The sequence below is a fragment of the Hyposmocoma kahamanoa genome, unplaced genomic scaffold (genome assembly GCF_003589595.1).
Source record: "Hyposmocoma kahamanoa isolate Upper Pololo Valley unplaced genomic scaffold, ASM358959v1 224, whole genome shotgun sequence".
NCBI lineage: Eukaryota > Metazoa > Arthropoda > Insecta > Lepidoptera > Cosmopterigidae > Hyposmocoma > Hyposmocoma kahamanoa.
Genome location: NW_020653743.1, coordinates 7,768,229 through 7,791,616, shown reverse-complemented (window position 1 = coordinate 7,791,616; position 23,388 = coordinate 7,768,229). Strand labels below are relative to the sequence as shown.

Here is a 23,388-nt window from a genome sequence, read left to right as displayed (position 1 = left end):
CAGATAACCGACGTGTCCGTGTCTGGAGAAGACCAGGCGACCGTGAAAGACAAAGAACTGCCACTGGAACAGTTCAGCAAGGCGGAAAATCGGTGTCCTTTTGGGGTGGCATTATGATTGGAGCTAGAACGCCTTTGATCCCGTATCGGGGCTTCATGACAGCAGACATGTACAAAGCAGTTGCTATTGATGATATCGTCAGACCATTCCGAGTAAACCATGGGCACCAATTTGTACTGGTCGATGATAATGCGCCCGCACATCGAGCTCAACGAGTCAATGCTGCTCTTCAAGAATACGATATCACACGATTAGACTGGCCTGCCGGCTCGCCCGACTTAAACCCAATAGAGCATGCGTGGGATGCTCTTAAACGAGCAGTATGGAACGGTGAGCCACGTCCCCAGACAGTTCCAGAGCTCAGGGAAGCCGCTATTGAAGAATGGGATAGGTTACCCCAGGAAATGCTGGATAACTTGATCCTCAGCATGCCCAGGAGGATCTTCGCATGTATTCGAGCCAGGGGAGGAGTTATTTTATATTGAATTCACACCTTTTAATAATAAATTGTTGTTTAAGTTTAATTAAACAGTCTTTTTCTTTCTATGAAATTTCTATCACTATTACATTATGATTAATGGCTCAATTTTTTAAAATAAATAATAAAAAATAGTTTTATATTTTAATTTCAAACAGGGTATTCCTATTTAAAGAAAGCATACAACATAGATTTTTTCTTGATAAAGTTAAATTTAAAGAATTATAGGAGTTTATGCTATTGATCGCAAACTTTTTTTGATGTGTGTACTTAATTGCGTTATATCTGAACGGTACTAAAAATTTTTACTACAGGGATCTGATCTCCTCATCTGACGGCGCGACTATTTTTCATTTTTCCACTCGACTTGAACATATAGAATACCTAATTCATTTTATTTCGTGAATTTAGTTTCGTTTCAATGAGAGTGATAACCATGTGTGTGTTCTCATATAATAAAAGAAACAATGTGTTAAACAACCACATCAAATGCCCGGTCCCAAACTAGGGAGTTCTCTCCGCTATGCGTATCAGAGGAGCGGAAAAACACTCAAATCAAAAGCAACTTCCAAAAGTTCATTTCCCCTAATGTCCAGCGCCTTCATTGCAAGCAAACCCTTGGGCCACAAAAGTGGTCTTAATATAGCAATGGGAAACCCAAGGACTGGCAGCTATTGTCCAACGTATTAGGCTAGCCATACATAACTAGCTAAGTACCAAATTATAAATTCATACATCAATTACTTTCTCCCCTTTTTCAGTTAATAGAAAGCTATGGACACGCTACACGTGACAGGGCATAGCAAAGGCTCAAGTCGAAGTCAATCCCCGTCTACTACAGAGCTGTCGAGAGACCCTGCTGTAGTCACTGATGATACTGTCATCAGATCTAGAGTGCAGTCACCGTCAACAGTGCATCATGTTGTCAGTGTAAGTAACTTTCTCACCATGTCATGATCCAGTCGTGTCTACTACAGCGTTGTCGAGAGACTGTGCTGTAATCACCGATTATGCTGTCATCAAATCATCTATACAGACATTGCCCATAATGGATCATGTTATCATATCAGTGTAGCTATGTAACTACGTCGTACCCAGTCGTGTCTACTATAGAACTGAGCTACTGATGATACTGTCATCAGGTCTACGAGTGCAGTCACCATCGACAGTGCGGCATGTCGTCAGTGTAAGTAACATTCTTACTGTGTCACATCGGATCGTGTCTACTACAGTGCTGTCGAGAGACTCTGCTGTAGTCATCAATTCACGAGTGCAATCACCGTCTACAATGCATTACGCTTTTACTATGACTATGTCACTATGTCTTAGCTAGTCGTGTCTACTATAGAGCTTGCTGTAGTCACCGATGATGTCGTCATCAGATCAACGGTGCAGTCAGCGTCATGTTGCCAGTATAAGTAATAATATCATTATACCGCAGCCAGTCGTGTCAACTACAGAGCTGTCGAGAAACCCTGCTGTAGTCACCGATGATGCTGTCATTAAATCGAGAGCGCAGTCACAGTCTACAGTGCATCATGTCAGTGTAAGTAGATTTGTCATTGGATCGACGAGATGGCAGATTTTTTTTATATCAAACCATATACACAAATCCGCTAGCTGGGACTGATCTCTTTTAAACAGAAGCTTCGGGCCACACGTCTTGGATAAGTTTTGTTAAAGAACATCACGTCGTAGAATGAATGAGTGAATGATATTTATCTATTTGCTTAAAATATATTTTACGGTGGTACGAATGTACAGAAGGCAGCATATCAAAGTACACATTAATGGATCTTTTTTCGTTGCTTTGGAGGCGATCTTCGAACAAAATGTAGGGCCTGATGTGCTGTTGATTGTACGGACAACGGCACATCAGACTACATGTTTTTGTTCGAAAATCGCCTCCAGTGCAACGGAACAAGATACGTCAATGTGTAGCTTGATGTGCTGGCGTGGTACATAACAAAATTGTCCTCAAATTGTATCGATACTGGCATGCAAATCTATTGTCATATTTATTTAGGCAGCTCAACAATTCCTAAAGCAATTGTTATTAAGTATAGGATTACTATTAAGTATTGAGGGAGTTATTAACATATTATATAACTTTTTTATTAAAAAAAACCGATTTAAAACCTCGTAGAATTAAGTCTTATTTACCAACTTTTATTGAAATCGGTTTCCGCTGGATTCATCCCCCAGTTTGCCAGCCTTAGAGCTGGAATATTTTCTTCAAAATAAAAAATTGGACCAATACTGACATACCCTCTATCCAACAAAAAAGGATTCATCAAAATCGGTTCATAAACTAGATTTATCGCGTAACATATATACAAAATAATACAGTCGACTTAAGAACCTCCTCCTTTTTTTTTTTTCGGTTAAAAAGTAAGCTATTTTCTTGATATAGATACTTATTTAATTATTATATAAACATATCGCACTATTAATGCAATAGTGTATTAACTCAAAAAGTGTATTTTTTCAGAAACGATCAATCAATCAATCAATATATTTATTCGTCATCATAGGTCATAACATGATAGGGTGTACAATCTTTTCAGCACAGCTATGATGCACCTCTTACAGAGGCATACGAAAATGTATGTACAATCTAATCTTAATTTATGAAATTTTAAATAATACGTTACAACGTCAACTAATAAATCTATACAATGTCAAAACAAATATCAAATTAATTCAATTATAAACATATATACTGTAATTCACACTATATTGTCATTCAAATATACATCAACCGTGTAATTGCATTTTTTAATCGATTGCCTTGACAACTCCCTCCTGAACATATCCAAGGATAGGATTTTTAACTTTTGTGGCAGTTTGTTGTAGAGTTTAGGTACCATGTTATGGGCGCTTTTTTTCTAAAGAGCTGTTTTATAAGAGATGGTACCAGTGGTGAACATTTGAGGATTTGAGATTATTTGAGTGGTGAACGATGAGAAACGTTTTTTTTACTTCCCTCGAAATATAATTAAAATGTATGTATAATTTTCTACTTGCCAATAAAAGGAAAAATAACTTCATATTTTTTAGTAAGAACTGTTTTGTCCAGAACTGGCTCACAAAAAGTTTGTCTCATTTTGAGTTAAGTAGATTTATTTTAATTTTTTCTTACAATATTTTAACGACGGTTTTATTGACTTGCAGAGAATCAAATTTTACGTTCAGCGATAGTTATAATCTTGAATTTCACATATTTTGAGTTACAACACTATTGTAATAACAGGGCGATATATAATCCCGTTGCTAGGCACGGGCCTCTTCTCGCAATGGGAGTGCTTGAGCTAGTTTCCACGCCGGTCCAATGCAATTGGGAACTTTACACTCATCATTGAATTGCTTTGCTGACGTGTGCCGGTTTCCTCACAACGTTTTCCTTCCCCGAAAAGCTCATGGTAAATTTCGAATTTAATTTCTCACATAGTCTGAAAAACTCGTTCGTATTTGAATCCACGGTCAAATTATTATTCTACCACGGCTCTTTAATAGAATATACATATAGGACTTAAAATTTTAAACAATATTTTCCCTTTAAACACAAGATAAAGGTTAAAAAAAATGTTGGCATGTTAATAATGTAACACCCAATAATTTCCAACACGAAATTATTCACATCAAATGAATTACGTTCAAAGTTTACGAGAACCCAAAATACACAGTGATATTTGTTATGATTCCACAACTGATTTGATGATCGGTTACTTCGTTCAAATCCTTGGATTTATATTAGCCATGATTGGATACACAATTCTGGTCTATTTATTTGCCTTTACCTACTTTTCGGTAAAGACTATGATATGATGAATGATAAATTGGTTCAGTATAGTAAAAGTTAAAATTATTCGATTATTGTACGAAAATTAATTTGACAATATGGACGGGAATTTAACTCCATAGGTGGCTCAATAGTTAAGCAATTCAGGTGTTATGTCCAATATTTCGATTCCCGGTACGATCAACATTGATTAAATCGAGAATAATCATGACATCAGTCTGTTATAAGCCATTCTTGGACGTGGGATTTTTTTTAATCATATCAAACGACGGTACTACGTAAGTCGTGCGCCTGTTGGTATGCTACACGCCTGTCCATAACAGTTACATTGCCACTCAGAGCTTTAAATCAATCTCACATTACTGCTTGGCGGCTGAAATAGGTAAGGTACTAAGGCAGTACTTCCCTGGACGAACTCTTTCACAAGGAGTGCTACTGCTGTTAAAAGATTATTTGTCCGAAATCTGTAATTTTGGAAAGCCCTCCTTTTTTGTACAATATCCATGTTTAATAGAGCAATTGTAGTGCAGTGAAAGTAGCAGCCGGCGTCAGATTTTCCGGCCCGTAATCATCTACCTTGAAAGTCTAATTGAAATTAAAAGTCAAATGGCATACATTTTCGGAACCCATGTCTGAAGTTCAGAAGTTTGAAACACTGAATATGGGCCCATATTACCGCATTTGAACTCCAAAATACATTTGTCAAAAATCAACCTCATTTTAATGATTTTCTCATATGCATCGACGTCAATCAAAAGTATGTCAAACCGTGATTGACATAAGGTTGAATTTTGTGATCCTTTATACGGACCATTACAACGCTAATCGTAACCGTTAAGTTGATAGCCCTAATGAGTATAGTTATTTTTAAAAACTCGATAGCGCTTAATCCTATTATTTAAACAGCTCGGCGTTATTCAAATATTATTATCGCATATAATTTTCTTCTCTCTCTAATTATTTTGATACCCAGGCAGTTTGTACGACAATATTGACCCAAATAATTATCACCGCTTTTAAATAATTCAATTATAATGAAATTGATGTGATATTTATAGTACAGCAATTAAAATAAAACGTTTATCTAGTTTTCTGTAGGGCTAGCACGACACAGCGCGACTTGCGCGAGAGCAACATAAAGCTCTAAATACTACTATTCTCGCATAGACAATTTCAATATCTCGCGCTTTATATTGCTCTCGCGCAAGTCGCGCCCCGTCGTGCTTTAGTGCTAGCTTAGTGCACGCATTAGCGCGTCCGAATCACAGGGTCGAATTCTAGAACTCAACTCAATGCTCAAGTCAGGACTTGAGTATGATTCAAAGCACTAGAAATCATACTCAAGTCTGCTCAAATCTTAACTTGAGCTTAGAGTAGAGTTCTGGAATACGACCCACGCTATGCTCGGCGTCTTACGCGTCACCTTGCGTAAGTAACGCACGGCGACGCGCGAAACCGCTCGACTTTAACCAAGCGACGACGCGCGAATCCATATTTGTATAACGCAAATTTGTACCTCAATAATGGGAAAATAGAAATGAATATGCAATGGGCGAAAAACAAGACGCGTCGCAACGCTTCGACCCTGCGCCAGTGTGTGTTTAGCCTTAGTCATCATATTATTAAGAGTTAGACTCTTGTTGGTGTAGCCACCTCCACTTCTCCCGGTTCATAGCCAGGTTGGCCTCCTTATAGCTGCTCACTTTGATCATCTTCATTTGTTCACTATACACCATTCTTGATATTCCTGTCTTTTTTCCCATTCTATCCCTGAGGTTAAAATATTAGTGACACATTATACATTTTTTGTTACACGATATTACAGTTTCAGACCGAATGCACCGTGAAACTAAGCCACTTTACCATAGATTCCTAAAGTCCCCTACCGTCCCCCAGTGGCGCTGAAGAGTCCTAGGGTAACTCTATCGACAATATTAGTCGGTAGGGTTACGAGTATTGGAGTGGATGTGGGTTATATTTTTCTGTATCTAATGGAGCAATAAACATTTTTGGCGTAACTTCACTTATGCTATTCTTCCATGAGGGGTGCGACCTCACAACCGGAGGGATAGTTATGAATTATGAAGTTCAAAAATATTGACGAAAATATTTTTGACTTCCCATTTTATCTTGTTTCAGGGGTAGACTTATTAGGAAATCATTAAAAAACGAGTTTTTGTAAGTTGTAGAGCAAAATGTTTTTAATAAAAAGCAAACTTTCTGAACATTGCATAATGTCCAGAAAGTTTGTTCAAACCCGTATATATTTAGAACTTTACAAATAACTCAAGAAAAAAAGATTCATTCGCAATCGCGACAAACAAAATCAATAACCGTACGGTGAATGGGTTATTTATTACTTAGCAATAAGAGGTAACGACCAGTCGACAATCGGACTCCTAGTCATTAGGGTTTACGATTTGTATTAACCTAGATTTTACGGGGACATTATTACCTTTTAGTATTCTTTTACATATAGATTATTTAAACAACGCAAATAACATTAAGTTTTTATTGTACGTACACACAATGACTAATATAAATCTGCACAATAGTTTTTGCAGAGTTGATTATGATGGCGGTGGTAGGTTAGTGGCAGAACGGTTACTTCTGTATTGAAACGTTGAGGATTCGAGTCCCTGTATCGTCATGACATTAATTTCTATTTTACGTGCGTTTGTGCAAATTCAATACCAACGCGTCTCGCAATTTTTTTAAAGGTGTGACCTTAAAGTTTTTTTTTTTAATACAGAATCCATTTTAAAATTGTTTCAAAAGTGCTAAAAAGGACGTGTAGTGGTAAATTAAAAAGTGACACTAAATTAAAACTGCAGTAAAAGTAAATAGGTTATTTTTTTATATTTTTCAGTCAAGTAATACAAAACACGAAGAAATAGATTTCTCACAGATGGCGCTACGACAAAAAGTCGTTAAAAAAGCAAAAACAAAGCACTGGACGAAGCGCATAGAAAAATTCGTAAGGTCCGCTAGTTCGTTCCGTGGCTTAGTTGGCATAGCGTCTGGCACGGTTTGCTGTACGACGTTGGTTCGAATTCAGCCGGATCGAAGGAATATTTTCTTAATGTTCAATCTTTGTATAATAAATGTTGAAACACATAGAGAGCGGGTGCTGATAGGGGGCGCAGATCGGGTCGGGAGCGCGCACATGCCCGTGCGAAGTGTTGTCGTCCATATAAATAGGGAATAGGGAATTAGACCCGCCGCGCTCCCGACTAATTATAACAAACCAGTGGAGTAATGTGACAAAAATAATTGAATATCATTGTGGTAAAATGCTAAATGTTTATTTGTAATGAATGTCATGATGTTTTTACTGCCTAAAAACACACAAAGAGACCGCGACAAGCACATAGAGGAGTTCGTAAGATCTGTCGTAATTAATAATTTAGTCTAAAGCTCAGTAGGAAGAGCAGTATCCCTTTTAGGCATACAAACACTAGGGTGAGTCCAGTCAGATCGACGGAATTTTTCTGTGTCTGCTCGGTCTTTGTAAGAATAATAATTGGTATTTAATTATTATTATTTTTTTATAATAACTAAGTGACGATGACGGGACGAACAAGTCATGCGCCTGATGATAAGCGATACGTCTGTCCATAACAGTTGCAGTATTACTCAGAGCTTTAAATCACAAAAATCTGAGGGGCACTGCCAGTGCGCCCGCCACCCTGAGACATTAGTTGACAAGTCTCATGTGCCTGTAATGTCACCAGCACCCTTACCCTTCAAAACCGGAACCCAGTAATGCTGACATTACTGCTTGGCGACATAAATGGTTATTATTATTACAAGTATAAAATGCTTTGTGTAATCAAATCGGTTATACAAGATGTTGTACGGGATTCTTTATTACACTATGTTTACTGAAAACACCATGCTCATTTGGTATCGCAAATTTTGAAATCGCTACAGCTTGATGAGATGGATATAAACAATTTTAAATACGTTATCAAAAATAATTTAAAAAATAATATTCATATGACACTGAGATTAGTTTGAATATAAAAGATATGATTGTTTTAAATATATGAAAAATATATTTGTTTTTGAAAGCAGGTTAACTTGCATTATTGACATGATTTCCAAAATTTCTTTTCTCTTGAATTAATTTTGTGTGCGGTAATATACAATTATTTTAAGATAACGATTTCCCTCGAAAAATTTGTCAGAAAATAAAATGATTCAATTAAAATTATAATCTAAGATCTAGTAGAAAGACTAATTAAACGCCTTCCTCCCTAAATGATGAAAAATAGCCCTACAATTTACTATATTATTGACATTTTATTGTTTATTTGCTTTATTATTTATTTATTGAGCATTGGCTATAAAATAATAAGCTGACAAAGATGACAAGGGATTAAGAAACTTAAAAGGCTTGAACACTAACGAATTACTTGTCAAAACGTTGGTGTAAGTAACAACTTTGGCTTTTACTACGGCTAAAGCGATAAGTCTTCCTTAACGTGAATATGGCTCTCAACTTCAAAGTTATGAGAAATCTTTTTAACGTTGGAGAAATTATGATAAGTGTATATGAGCCTTAAAATGTGATATCAAATTTTTCTTATGCTGCGTTCAAAAATAAATATTTATAAAGCGTTCAATATATTTTTTTAAAGATTTTTAAACAATCATTATCACCTTTTATGTTTCATTCGTCTGTCCTAGTAAGTACCTTTCTTGTGTCCCATTAACATGACTGTTAATTATTTTTTTTACTTAACCTCAAAAAGAAAATTTTGTGCGTACAAATTTTCCATACAAAAAAAAAATTCAGTGTAACTAGGTAGTATACGGAAACACGAATGAAACTCTGTGTCTTCTATGACGGTCGTCAATTTTCATTTTGCTGGTCTAGGACTATAATATGGTATTGTTCCTGTCAATTGGGGTTTGAAATGTTAATATATAATACAAAAAGAATAACATGTAGTTATATATAACAAAATTAATTTGATCTCACACGAGTTCTTGTGCAAAAAACACGTGCTGAGAGTCCATCCAAAAATAGCAGCAGGCTACCAATTATCATGAACGTATTTTGCACAGACTTTTTCATAACCTCGAATTCGTAATGAGCACTAATACAAGGTTTACTATTAGAACGATTTTACAACTCGTGCAAGTATACATTACAAAAAATATGCACGCACCGGCACATTTAGCCGGACACTCGTGAAGTCAAAGTAATGCAGTGTTTTTTCAAAAGTCTGGCTGGTTTAACCTTTTTATTTAGTCTTATTTCAAAACAAAAAGTTAATAGACTATCATTTTTTTCATTCATTTGTTTTAATTTCCTACTAATACAACTTTATCGAGTGGTTCGGGATGTGCGTTCTTTTAAGTTTCGTACATGTAGTTAAAAGGTATTTTTTATTTAGGTATTAAACTTTGAATTAGCCAATGTTAAACTGTTATTATTTTAAAATTTTCAGCCGTTTCTGCTTTCTCACAAAATATACTAAAAATGCATTGTGTTCAATTTCGATTTTATGGTCTTATTGTTATGCATTTAAATCTAAATGTTACTACTTGTATTTTCGTTTTTCTGTTCCGCTAAATGGCCGGTATATGTATAACGTCACAAAGTATTTGATACGTATAAAAAAGTAATAGCAGAATCAGAACATATAACAGCTGATAATTAGCTACCTTCCAGTAACACGGTAAAAATAAATACCCATATATTAAAATGTGTAATGTAACTGTATAATGTACCATACTTATGTCTGCCGTCAAACAGTAATGTGAGCAATTCTGCGTTGCGGTTTGAAGAGTAAGTTCGTGGAATTACATCTTGCCAAGTTTTATTGGAATCGGTTACCGGAAAGTGCGCGAAGCCGGATCCATCGCCTCGTTTGCCACCCTTAGAGGTGGAATATTTTTCTCAAATTTAATTTCCAACAAAAAGAATCATCAAAATCTGTTTACAAATGTCGGGAGTAATCGCATAACATACACACAGAAAAATATACAATAGAATTGAGAACATACTCCTTTTTAGAAATCGGTTAAAAAACGGTTAAAAATATATGCGATTTAGACTCGAAAAAACTATCATTTCCTATTAAAAAAATTTCAATTTTTGTTATATAAGCATTAAGGATTATTTTTTTGTAAAATACCAAGTGACGGGACGTACAAGTCGTGACTGGTGGTAAACGACACGCTTATCTATCTGTTGCAGTGCCTCTCAGAGCCTTAAATCGCAAAGATCTTAGGGTCACTGCCACTGCTCTGTGAAAAGTTGACAAATCTCATATGCCTGTAACGTCACCAGCACCCTTACCCTTCCAAACCGAAACTCAATAATGCTCGCATTACTGCTTGGCGACAGAAATTAGTAAGGTGGCAGTACTTCCTTAGAAGAAATCTTTCACAGGGATCTCTATGCTTGACTTGATTTAGTTTGGCGAAGTAATCAGGACGAGGAATGTACGTTTTCTGTTTTTACAGGAGCCGTCATCGAGCTCATCATCACGACACGGCGAGCGAGGTCCACATCACGTCAAGTCGCATTCCAGGGACTTGGGAAGCAGCCCACTGTCGGCTAACACCACAGCCAACAGTAGAGAGTAAGTATTCCTTACGACATGTCGTCGATTGTCAACAACAAGATGACCTGACGCGATAAAAACATCCTCTTCCAAATTCTATTAGGCAGTGTTTTGTTCTGGCAATCATTAGATCTAATAATCAACTAGTACTAAATGTATACATTTATTATTATTATTATATACATTTTTTGTTATAATTATTAATACAAAGATCGAACACTTAGAAAAAATTTCTTCGATCCGGCCGGATTCGAACCGACCTAACAAACCGTGCCAGACACTATGCTAATTAAGCCACGTGACGAAATACTTTCATAGATTTCTCATAGATGGCGCTACGGCTAAAAATAATTGAAAATCAAATACAAAGATCCGACAACAAGCACATAGGTGAATTCGTGAGATTCGCTGATTCGTCCTGTGGCCTAGCTGGCATAGCGTCTGCCAGGGTTTGCTAGGAGACGTCGGGTGGAATCCGGCTGGATCGAAGGATTTTTTTCTAAGTGTTCGATCTTTGTATTAATAATTATATTTATTATTATTATTATAATTGGATGTAGCAGCGAGAATTATAAAATTAAATTTTAATTTGACCCTTTGCTATACATATAAACTCATATACATTGAAAGCAAATTCCAATTAATGCAGAGTACACGAACAGTGAAATCCACAAAAAGTCAAATCTATCCAGAAAAAAATCTCACATTTATAGCACTCAAACCTGAAGGCGGTATCGCGGATCGAATGGTTATTATTAGTTATTATTCAGTGGACTGCTGTCACTTAACGAAAAAATAACTCTCGAGAAATGAACTTTAACGTTTCTGAAAATAAGTTTAAATTTGACAAAGCGCGATTTTTGTTTAGTGGTTGTAGTGGTTTCAAAGTGTGATATCACTTGTGAGAGGTAAAAAATTCCACTCCTTTGCTATCCGGGAGGGAACAAAGTGCTTCGTACATATTGAATGGGGTTGCCTTAGAATAACTTGTTATTTTGTTTATTTATTTACACGTACGGACAGAGACGTGTAACGCAACGTGGGTGTCCGGTAATCGGAAAAGTCGGTATATGATATCCGTTGGCCAAAATGCCTCCTTCATGATGGTTTGAACGTAACAAATCTCCATTAAACAATTTATTTTCCAGTCTTGAGGACTCTCCTCAAAAGAAGCCCATTCTTACGGGTATACTCGCACCGGAATACTCAGGCGCTGTGTTCAGCCCCAACGTGTCTTATGCTTTGTCTTCAGACGAATACTCACCCGCTTATAGAGGTATGTATAAATAACTCCTTATTTAAATAGCGGAGATTTCTCTATAATAATTGGTTTTCGATAAGATGTTATGGCCTTTACTTGTGACGTAAGCTACAGAATCCTCAGGTACGCCAGTTCCACTTACATTGCCTGGTTGGTTTCAATATACCGGCACACCGAGAGCGGTATCGTAGTTCAACAAAATAATAACGTTCCACACAACCACGCCAGTTATTTGGTCCCACAAACTAGGAAATTCCCTGGATTAACTATGAGTACCAGAGCAACGAAATTCACTCCGGGATACCACCACAACCAATTCAGAAAAGTTCACTCCCCAAATTGGGTAAACCGGGAATCGAACCCAGGATTTCCTGAACCAGCGCCCACAGTGCAAACCGTTGGGCCACTGAGGTCGTTAAACCAAAGGTACCAATAGTATACTTTCTCCACACTATACACGGTAACGTGATTTTGGGGCAATACAACTCTGTTTGCTTATGTATTACTTATGTATTTAAGTTATATATTCTAAAACCAGAACAAGCCAGTTCTTTTTACCGCTTTTTTTTTATTGTAACTTGAGGAAAATGACAGGATATTCGCAATAATTACCGTTTGAATGTAAATTGACGCTCATTGTCTTTTCCACGGTACATCCAAGAATTTCCTACAATGGAAACCTCCGTGCACACGACAGCTTAGTTTTAAATTACTATTTAAGACAAGAATGCATTGACTTACAATTATATGGACGTCGGGTCCGCGCTAAAAAGTGTCCGCACTTGTAAGGCGCTAAAATCGTATACAGAGCGCGACACTCCGCTTTAGTCTTCATTTGTTCTACGGACAGCGCGATACTGCGATGACATAACAATTTAAATTTCGAATAGGTTGACTTGGGACATTTTTTTCGTGGTTTTTGTATTAGACCCGTCGTCCATATATGTATTTGTAAGTCAATGCAAGAATGTTACAAATTTTAGAATGTTTAAATTGTGATATTGGGTATGCGGTTGGCTGTAGCACTGTTTAATTTATGTGGTTTATGAATATTTTATTTACGACATAGTTTATAAATATGTTACATTAATTTATTGAAAATGTGAAGGATATTTCCTCGGAATGCTAAGGACACACTTTGATAAGTTTAACAGTAGAGTGAGAAACTTCATAAAAACATATTTATTTAACCGAATGTTTTGTTTGTTGCAAAATTTTTGCTTCATGAGTAATTTATATGTCTATTAAAAGTGTTATGTGTGTACAGTCAACAGCAACATCAAGCTATACAATTCGAATATCGCCTCCAGTGCAATGGAACAAAATCAATGTGTAGCTTGATGTGCTGCTGCCTGTAAATAGGTACTATCTGAGTAATGTGGATCATCTACTCTCGTGAAACCCCATTAAGGTCCTATTGGATGCACCTATGGCCTCTTTGTTAGGGTAGAGTGGATCGCTGGGGTTCGATATAGACCTATTTAGGAATCATCGTTCTAGAACATAGTTTCCTAAAGTTTTTTTTTTTTTTATAATATAAAGTGACGGCACGAACAAGTGCGCCTGATGGTAAGCTACGCGCCTGTCCATAACAGTTGCAGTGCCACTCAGAGCTTTAAATCGCAAAGATCTGAGGGGCACTGCCACTGCGCCCGTCACCCTGAGACATAGTGGACAAGTCCAGCAACCATTCCCTTTAAAACCGGAACACAGTAATTTGACATTACTGCTTGGCGGCAGAAATAGGTAAGGTGGCAGTACCCGGACGAACTCTTTCACAAGGAGCTCTAATGCTACTAAAAGTGGTCCCTACCGCCACCTAGAAGGCCCTGCAGAGTACTAGGGGGCGGTAGTAATATATATATATATATATATTAACTGTAATTTATAATTGCAAATGTTTCTTTTTTATGTGTACGTTTATATATTCAGATTTTTCCACCATAAAAACTTTTTGCTTAATCTTGACGTAAAAAATCCATAGAGTAAAAAAGTAATATGTTTAGTGTGTGCGTTATTAGTGTGTGCGTCTAATGAAAAAGCCCGTGGGCATATATATTTAGGACATTGCGGTCGACTTTGCCTGCATGTCATGACACTGTTTACGAGCAAGTGCGATGATAAAACAATCTGCAGTATACTTTGTTAGTAAATACTTCACTTATCAAATATTAACTTATCTAAATAGGAAATTAAAGAAAAAATAACACAAATGACTACGAAATACGCGTATGATAGACAAAATAAAGACTAAAAAACAAAAAAGTACGGGCTTTGCGAAAGAATATAGAGGAGCTTACAAATTTTGTATATTTTGCTATATACAATATATGAAATGTTTTAAAAGTATTAAAAATGCGAAAAACATAAAATGCGAGTAAAATCAAAGATACATTATATCGAATCATTCGATAGTTCAAATTGTTATTCAAAATACGTCATTCGACAATCGCTCGTCAGGACGATTATTTATTTTATTATTTATTTTGTGCGACTCGCTCTTAGACAATTCTGAAAAAAATAATATTACTAATTGATATATTCTTATCTTTCACAGGTCAGGAGAGCGAGTACGCGAATCAAGGTGATTATTTAATTAATTAAAAATACATTCAATTACATGCATATTAACGCGATAATGTTTTTTAAACATTTTTTTTATTTGTTATTATTGACCCTGCTGGCCTGGTGATCTGTAATCTAGGGTTTTGACCCAGAATAGAGTGAAGTCCTCACAAGTTATAATTATAAGATCCTTTATACTGTGGGCGCTGGAAGAGAAGGTCCCGGGTTCAATTCCCGGAAGGACTAATTTGGGAAATTAACTTTTCTGAATTTTTTTCTGGTCTGGGTGTTTTTTTCGTTCCGTTGCTCTGATACTCATAGTATTGTTACTATTTTGTACCTAATTATATTAAATCGTCGATTTATTGCAAGAAGTCATCAATTGCTATATAAATTATATGGCAACTAATGACTTCTTGCTATAAGCCGACGAAATACAGTCAACGGTACACCAAGCTATATACACTTGTTCGAATGTCGCCCCCAGTGTCACGGAACAAGATCCATCAATGTATAGCTTGATGTGCTGCCCTCTGTACATGAAACCAAACAACCTTTCTAAGGTACCTAGGCTAGGTACTATTTAGCTACTATATGTATTTATTTGATGTAATGTTGTTAATTGTCGTAACTGGGTGTTCTCTTAAGGTGTTGAGGAGACTAAACCCGAAGCGATTTCTCACTAGGAGGAAAGACAGAGGTGGTATAATAATACCTAAGTTAAATATAGAATAATGCAGTTGTATGTATAGTATACGAAATATTAATTGGGCTAGTTAATGCCATCAGTTAGAACGGCTTATATATTGTTTCAATATGTTAACAAAAAGTATTCTTTTTACAAAATACAAAATCGCAATAAACGATGTTGATACATTTTAATGAGCATACATTTATGTTTTGTTTCACAATATTGTATTCTACATATAATAAATGAGTTTTTTTTACAATGTTCCCCAACCGTTCACCTGAGTAAATACTAGTTTTGTTTAGTTTACGGATAGCACGTACCGCAATTGAGCGGGCTGCTTCTTTTGTTCTATTCTTTTCTAAAGATTAGTCGAATCAGCCCAAACAATATTTCATAATAAAAAAGTTTAACAGTCTTCCTACCTAATTAAAGCAGTACAATACCTATTTATTAATTAGTTTTTGAAACATTACTTGTTGAAAGAAGTTGAAGAATTTGTTGATATACTCACTTTATTTCACTACGATGTAACGTAGTTGTATGATATAGTTCTCTAATCGCACGTTCTATTTTTTTTATTTAGATGACTTATTGATATTACGTACTCTACATTTTCTTTAAGTTTAAATTTTTTTATGCTATTAACTACACCAATAACCTGGTATCAAACTGGTGAATGCCCTTTTTATTTCTTTTTTTGGTTAATAAACAGTTTTGAAATGTAGACTTCCGGAACTCGAATTTTTTACAACACTTAACATTTGGTTAGAAGATTTTATTAACCATAAAATTAAAAAGGGCATTCCCTAGTTGGACACCAGGTAATTGGTGTAGTTGCATTGTAATGCTTGTTACCAAGAAATACAAAACCAATTTCTATTAAATATACTAATACTACTTTTATTCCGAGACGTTCTAATCCTACAGAATATCTAGATCAGAAGCAGTATAGAAAATTTTTCCTTTTTATGGTTCTGCCGAGAATCGAACCCGATGTCTCCTAGCCCCTTATATCCTCAGCGTGACAACTCCGTTCTACCTGTAGGAAAAGAGCACAACATAATACGTAATACATCAAAATGTTGTCAGATGACTTGGATGGAAGTAACGTGACGTCATCAAAGGCGCAGGCAGCCATCGCACATCTGAACAACAAAGTGGAGAGAACTAAGGAGCTGATACGGCTGGAGCAAACCATAAGAGATGGTGAGTTTGACAATACATTCTGACGTTTGTTTAGGACAAAATTCACACAGAAGTTTAAATATAAGATACTCATGTAAGTCGCGTGCTGAAAAAGTTGTACGGTCAGTCCCGACATCAGCATCAAATAAACAAATAAACAACAACACGTTCAGTATTGGTGCAATGCTGAAGCGAGCTCACAAGTGGGTACCGATAACAGAGCAATATTAGATTTCTGCTATATTAAGATTTGCGAGAATTGCAAATGCGTTCGATCGCTATTTCAGAGTTTTGGATAGCCTGTATAAATGAATCCCAATTTTTATAATACTAAAGGGTGTGTTTATATGCGCATTTTTTTTTTCAAAGAATTTATTAGTATTTTTATTTTACAGACAATGTAAACGAGTACCTGAAATTAGCGGCGAACGCGGACAAGCAACAGCTGCAACGTATAAAGGCAGTGTTTGAGAAGAAGAATCAGAAAAGTGCTCTGTGCATCGCTCAACTGCAGAAGAAATTGGAAGGGTATAATAAAAGGATTAAGAATTGGGAGGTGAGTTTGCCAACGCGAGTATCGATTTTAGGAGGTGATGTGAGGAGGAGTGGGGGTCCGCCCCTAACGTCCCGCAATCTGCGCGCTGTAAATTAATATGAATAAAATACGACCACGCAAATTTGACACAGACACGATGTCGACAAGCGCCTGATGGCTACTGCCGGGGCACTGGGCGGCGCGGCATATCGTTAAACCGCTGGGCTATTAGCAAATTTTGGGATAAACGTATAGCTTATATAACGCTTCAGTTGAAAACCAAAATTTAGCAGGTTCTCTGTAGTACTTAAAGGGAAACATCTTCATATACAAATTATGTACAGAGTTTGATATTTATTTTAAGATCTTTGTATTAATAATTATAACAAACTAGTGGAATAATTTCACAAAAAATAATTGAATATCAATGCAATAAAAAAATTTAAAATAGATATTTGATTCTTAAAAGAATTCATTTTAGATTTTTATTTTATTGTTTTCAGGATTTCGTATGATCGCATAAAGTACATTCTACCATGTAACGAATTAGTACATTCTGTAGACAATATCGTATCCACTAGTATCGTATATATTGTTAGACCGATTAAGACCATTATTTAGTAGTAAACATTTAAACCATTTGAAAACAGTTTTTTTCGCTTATCCTCCACATAGAAGAATGGCACACAACGACAAGGTTCTGTCAAGGATTACACACATCATCTGTCGTCACCAAATTTATTCTTGCCTATAAGTGTTCTTTGAATAGCCAGGGCAAAAAGTTGCATATAAATGGTTCGAAGCAGCCAAAACAAGCAACGATATTTTTTTTAAATTTACGCTTTTTTACAGCAACATGGCACAAGTGGACAGTCGCATAGACAACCAAGGGAAGTGTTACGGGATATGGGACAGGGGTTGAAGTAAGTTATCGTCTATGACTCTTTGCACTTTTTTTTGTTAGTAGCAGTAGAGCTCCTTGTGAAACGGTTTGTGTAGGGAAGTACTGCCGCCAAGCAATAATGTGACCATTAATGCGTTCCAATTTGGAATAAGAAAGGGTGCAGGTGAAATTACAGGCACACGGGTCTAGTCAACTTATGTCTTAGTTTGACGGGCGCAGTGGTAGTGCCCCTCAGATCTTTGCAATCTAATGCCCTGAGGGGCACTGTAACTGTTATGGACAGGCGTGTAGCTTATCACCAGGCGCACGCCTTGTTCGTCCCGTCACTTGATGTTATAAAAAAATGTAGAAGCTACAATGATTTGAGAAGTATATATGATGCGGATATGTTTGCTGACACTTTGTTGTATTTAGGCATATGTTAACTTTACATTTTAAATAATAATAATATTAACAGTAGTAGTGTGTGTGTATTAATTTATTGATTTTTCGCTTTTGTTGTTAATTTTCAATTTATGTAAAAATAAATTACCAAAGTAATTTTTTTTAAAGCATTGTGTAAGTGTGTCAGCGTTGTTGTCGTGAAATTGAATATATATAGTGCAGTGTATAGCGAATGTTTTGTACGTCTGTAATTGTTATATGTATCAGTCCTGGCTTTAAGTCTCATTTTTGTTAATTGTAATATATATATATCAACATTATATATATATAATGTTGATGTGCCTAATACAATAATAAAAAATAAAATTAAAAGTGATGCGATTGAAGCATCATACTTGACATAGTCTGTTGATATGATCGAGTATTAGTTACTTATTTCACAGTAACGGCGCGTGTACACGCTAAGAAAAGTCGCCGGGTCTATGCAAGAAATCGTGTCGTTTCCTACACACGAACTGTGTACACACTGTGTAGCAGTGGCTAGTTCCAACAAAATTCTTGCCGTGTACAAGGCCGTTCTCGTTTTTTCTTTTGCAGACACGACAAATTTCTTAGCGTGTACACGCGCCGTCATTGTTTCGGACGGAACGTCGAACACTGGGTGTTTCCGATTTGCATAACACATGTGCTTTAGTTACTTACTTGACGTTAATGTTGTTTAATGTTTATTTATTTTATTTATGTGTTCAGGAACGTTGGCGGCAACATCCGCGATGGCATCACAGGACTTGGTGGAAGCGTGATGGCGGCGCCACGCGAGTTTGCTCATCTCTTCACGAGGTCTAATCGCTTCGGTTCGGCGGATAACATCTCGCAGCTCGCCGGTCTGTATGCACTTACTTTTACCACAGCTTTTACCAAATTGACCCTTACAAATATGCGTTGTATGTCTACACCTAGCGAAAACGAATCTACACGATACTTAGGGTCGTATTCCAGAACTCTGCTCAATGCTCAAGTCAGGACTTGAGAATGATTTCATGCACTAGAAATTATACTCAAGTCCTTGCCATTAGGGTCGTATTTCCAGTGCTTGACATCATACTCAAGTCCTGACTTGAGCATTGAGTAGAATTCTGGAATACGACTCTTAACCTTTTGAAGAGTTTCTGGGGTCCCTGACATAAGAACTCACGTTAACCGACTAACAAAACACTTATTACTAAACCTCATTACAACACTGAAGAAGATGTCACATCGTTGATAATTTAATATTGACATTTATTAGTTTTCATGTTGCATATGTTCTTGTTATGAAGTAATTGTAGAAAGTATTCGATATCTCTGCTCGTTAAGAATAATGGTCCAAATCGAAATATTTTTTTTCTTATTCGTACACAGTTTTGTTCAGAAAAAGAGAAACTTTATTCTGAATTAGACACCGAGCTTCTCATATGTAAAATAATCACCAGAGATCATTGGGCCTGTATACGAAACGCCTCAGATTTTTTAAACATCTTTCTGACGACTTAGCACAAACCCGCGGACGGCAAGGTAGATGACATTAAATTTATCAATCTACTCGTATATTTTATGCTGTTTTAAATTAAGTAAGGTATAAATTTAAATGCTCTGAGACGCAGAGAGAAATGCGCTGCGATCCTCGCAAGTTCGATCTAAAGAGCATTGCAATTTATACCTTAATTCAATTGAAATAGCATAAAATAAGCAATGATAAATTTAATGTCCTCTACCATCCCTTCTGCCGGTTTACGCTAGCCCTTATGTGGTCTTTGGGATAGGTCGCTATTCTAGAAAGCTCTTAGAGCATTGTTAGGGGCATACACTCGAGACATCAGAAATAAAAAAGAAATACGTAAGACTGAAGTTTTCCGCTATAACTTTTTAAACTATCGGAAACCTACCCAAAAAATGAGGATATTTGCTAGGGTGTAGCATGCAATATTACCATCTACTGTATATAACAATTAAAAAAATTTTAATGTAGAGCATAGTGCAGTGTTGTCATCCAAATGGATAAGCAACATTATCAGTTCTGTTACTCTTTTATCTATTTTGCATCTTAAATAATTTCATGGATATAAACAATATTCTCGTCCCTTTTAATGTAGTACAGATCGAAAAGAATGACAAAATTTTTAGGTCTGTCAAATTAGATTTATAATTGGAAGATAAAACTCAATGGATATATCTGTGGGCCTGTCAAAAATCAACACTGATCGCGTTGAGATTGGTGAACCAAATATAATATTTAAAATAGGTCAGAATATTTCAGAAAAATTCTAATACTTTTGTTAATATAATGTATGTTGGCTGTGGCAACGGCACCGAGCGGGTAAGGGCGGGCTGACGATGGACGAATAAGAAGGGAGTCGAGGTCCATAGATATTTCCATTGGGTTGTACAATTCGATACTAATGTACAGGTTGTAACAAAAAGGTCACCTATATTCACTTATTGATTATATCAATGATAACCAAAGAAAAACAAAACATGTTTGGATATTTGCAAGGCTATCACAATTTTTATTTTGAATTTTAATTTTCTTATGGTTAAAGTATTTTGTTAGCAAAAGCGCGAACACCAGCTAAAATTGAGTTGCTGTACGCTCCTTTTCTGTTACACTCTGTCAATACCTACTTGATAATTACAGTTGTGATTAGCCTAATGCCTTGCTTATGCAAAATTGACTAGTATTTTGACGAAAAAGTTGATATTATATCGCTCTGCGCTATGCTTTATGTGTCCATCTTACTAAGAAAAACTACATAAAGATAACAATGTTAATTCTATGTGTTTATGTGTATTACATATATTTTATTTTCTTAAAATTGTTTAAGTATGTTGTTTTATATATGTATGTGTCTGTACTCTATGTAACAGCAATATCTATTTTGTCTCACAGAAAACACGGGTCCCTGTAAGTATCGTGTAATGTAGCACCCTGTATAACTCTTATATAACCGAGATCATTACACGCAGCACCCTTTAACCAGTAACAATAATACACGCTATAATTTTATTTTTTTGTATTGACTGATCACTTTTTAATTTTACTCCACACGTCCTATTTACGACTTCTGAAATAACTAATTTACAAATAGATTCTGTAGTTAAAACCATTGTAGTTTGAGTCCTATAATTGAATATATTCCAAAATCCACTCCTTTTTTAAGGATATGACATAGCCAAACCTATAAAAATATTGTCTCTTTTACTAGCAGCAAAGCTCCTTGTGAAAGAGTTTGTCCAGGGAAATACTGCCACCTTACCTATTTCTGCCGCCAAGCAATAATATCAGCATTACTGTGTTCCGGTTTTGAAGGGTAGGGGTGCTGGTGAAATTACAGGCACATGGGACTTGTCAACTTATGTCTCAGGGTGACGGGTGCAGTGGCAGTGCTTCTCAGATCTTTGTGCTTTAAAGCTCTGAGTGGCACTGCAACTGTTATGGACAGGCGTGTAGCTTACCATCAGGCGCACAACTTGTTCGTCCCGTCACTTGATATTATTAAAAAAAAAATATTTTATTCAAAACAAAGTAACAGCAAGTTCTCTTTAAATTTGTCATGTACAATACAGCTAACACTTCGCTTGGTTTTACAGTGGACTAAGAATCGTTTTATCGTGATTGACTATTGTCATTCACTCTACTGAGTTCAATTTTCCACGTGCGCTAACTTTCATACAAATTGGGTTACATCACTACACTAATTTAGTCTCAGATGTACGACCTCACATACACAACAAAACATTATTGAAAGACAACAACATTATCAATCCATCATACGTCCCACCACTGGGCAGGGGTCTCCTCTAAAGAAGGGGTTTAAGTCATAGTCCGCCACACTGGTCCAATGGTGGACTTCACACGTTTTTCAAGGGTTGTGAATTGTGTGTATTTTTGTGAAATTACTCCACTAGAATGTTATAATTATTATCACAAAAATCGAACACTCAGAAAAAATTCCTTCGATCCGGCCGGATTAGAACCGACGTCTTCTAGCATGCCGTGCCAGACGCCAACTAAGCAACGGAACGAACCAGCGGACCTCACGAATTTTTGTATGTGCTTGTTGTCAAGTCTTTGTGTTTGGTTTTTAACGACTTTTAGTCGTAGCGCCATCTATGAGAAATCTATGAAAGCTTTATCACCCAGTTAGATACCTTTGCAGCTACCAGCCCTGGCGAGAGATGTCGCTATTCACTGTATTTTAAATTTTTATTGAATTGATATTCAATTATTTTTGTGAAATTACTCCACTAGTTTGTTATAATTATTAATACAAAGATCCGGCCGGATTCGAACCGACGTCTTCTAGCATACCGTGCCATTGGATCGAAGGAGTTTTTTCTAAATGTTCGATCTTTCTATTAATAATTAAAAGTAATGTAAAATTAAGAATAAAATAACGATTCATATATTTTCTTACAACAATAGGCGCCATCTAGGCTAGTATAAACTGCTTGGTAAAATTCCTTTTTTGAGGGCGCGTATTAATAAAGGATATATCGATTTCTTAAGATATACAATGTGTCGAAATTGTTTTTCGCAGTGTTATTTTATGTCATTTTCGTAGCATTCAAATTTGCAATTTTAAAATGTGACGGTTTTGCTTAATCTGTGGTTGAGTGCACATACGAGAAGCATATTTGCTAACCTTAAATACAATTGATAACGTTATCCGTATCTTATCAACTTAATATATATCACGTGTTGAGTAATCTAATCACCATACAGGGTGAGATGTAAAAAGGAAATAGTATGAAATTGTCGTTCGAAAGGTATGGCCATTTTGAAATTAACCTTTCAACATAGGATTCAGATTATAAAGTTTTTACAACAAAATTCTGAAGTCTTGTAAATTTAAAATGTTGACGTTATTAATTTGTTTTCACAAATTACAATATTTTAAGCTAT

The 23,388-nt window shown here is 36.0% G+C and overlaps 1 protein-coding gene across 2 annotated transcripts in view; it reads left to right on the top strand.

Annotated features, from left to right (window-relative positions):
• LOC113228099 (transmembrane and coiled-coil domains protein 2) overlaps positions 1-23,388 on the top strand; it is a 69,919-nt gene that overhangs the window by 31,937 nt on the left and 14,594 nt on the right. Inside the window, exons 3-11 of one of the 2 annotated variants that reach the window (XM_026461238.1) lie at positions 1,300-1,468; positions 1,980-2,084; positions 10,821-10,939; positions 12,070-12,197; positions 14,740-14,766; positions 16,528-16,644; positions 17,019-17,179; positions 18,011-18,081; positions 19,197-19,330. In XM_026461238.1, the coding sequence (XP_026317023.1) occupies positions 1,313-1,468; positions 1,980-2,084; positions 10,821-10,939; positions 12,070-12,197; positions 14,740-14,766; positions 16,528-16,644; positions 17,019-17,179; positions 18,011-18,081; positions 19,197-19,330 (1,018 nt within the window). In that variant the 5' untranslated portion in view covers positions 1,300-1,312. The remainder of the gene's footprint in view (positions 1-1,299; positions 1,469-1,979; positions 2,085-10,820; positions 10,940-12,069; positions 12,198-14,739; positions 14,767-16,527; positions 16,645-17,018; positions 17,180-18,010; positions 18,082-19,196; positions 19,331-23,388) is intronic. The other variant, XM_026461240.1, reaches the window with a different exon arrangement.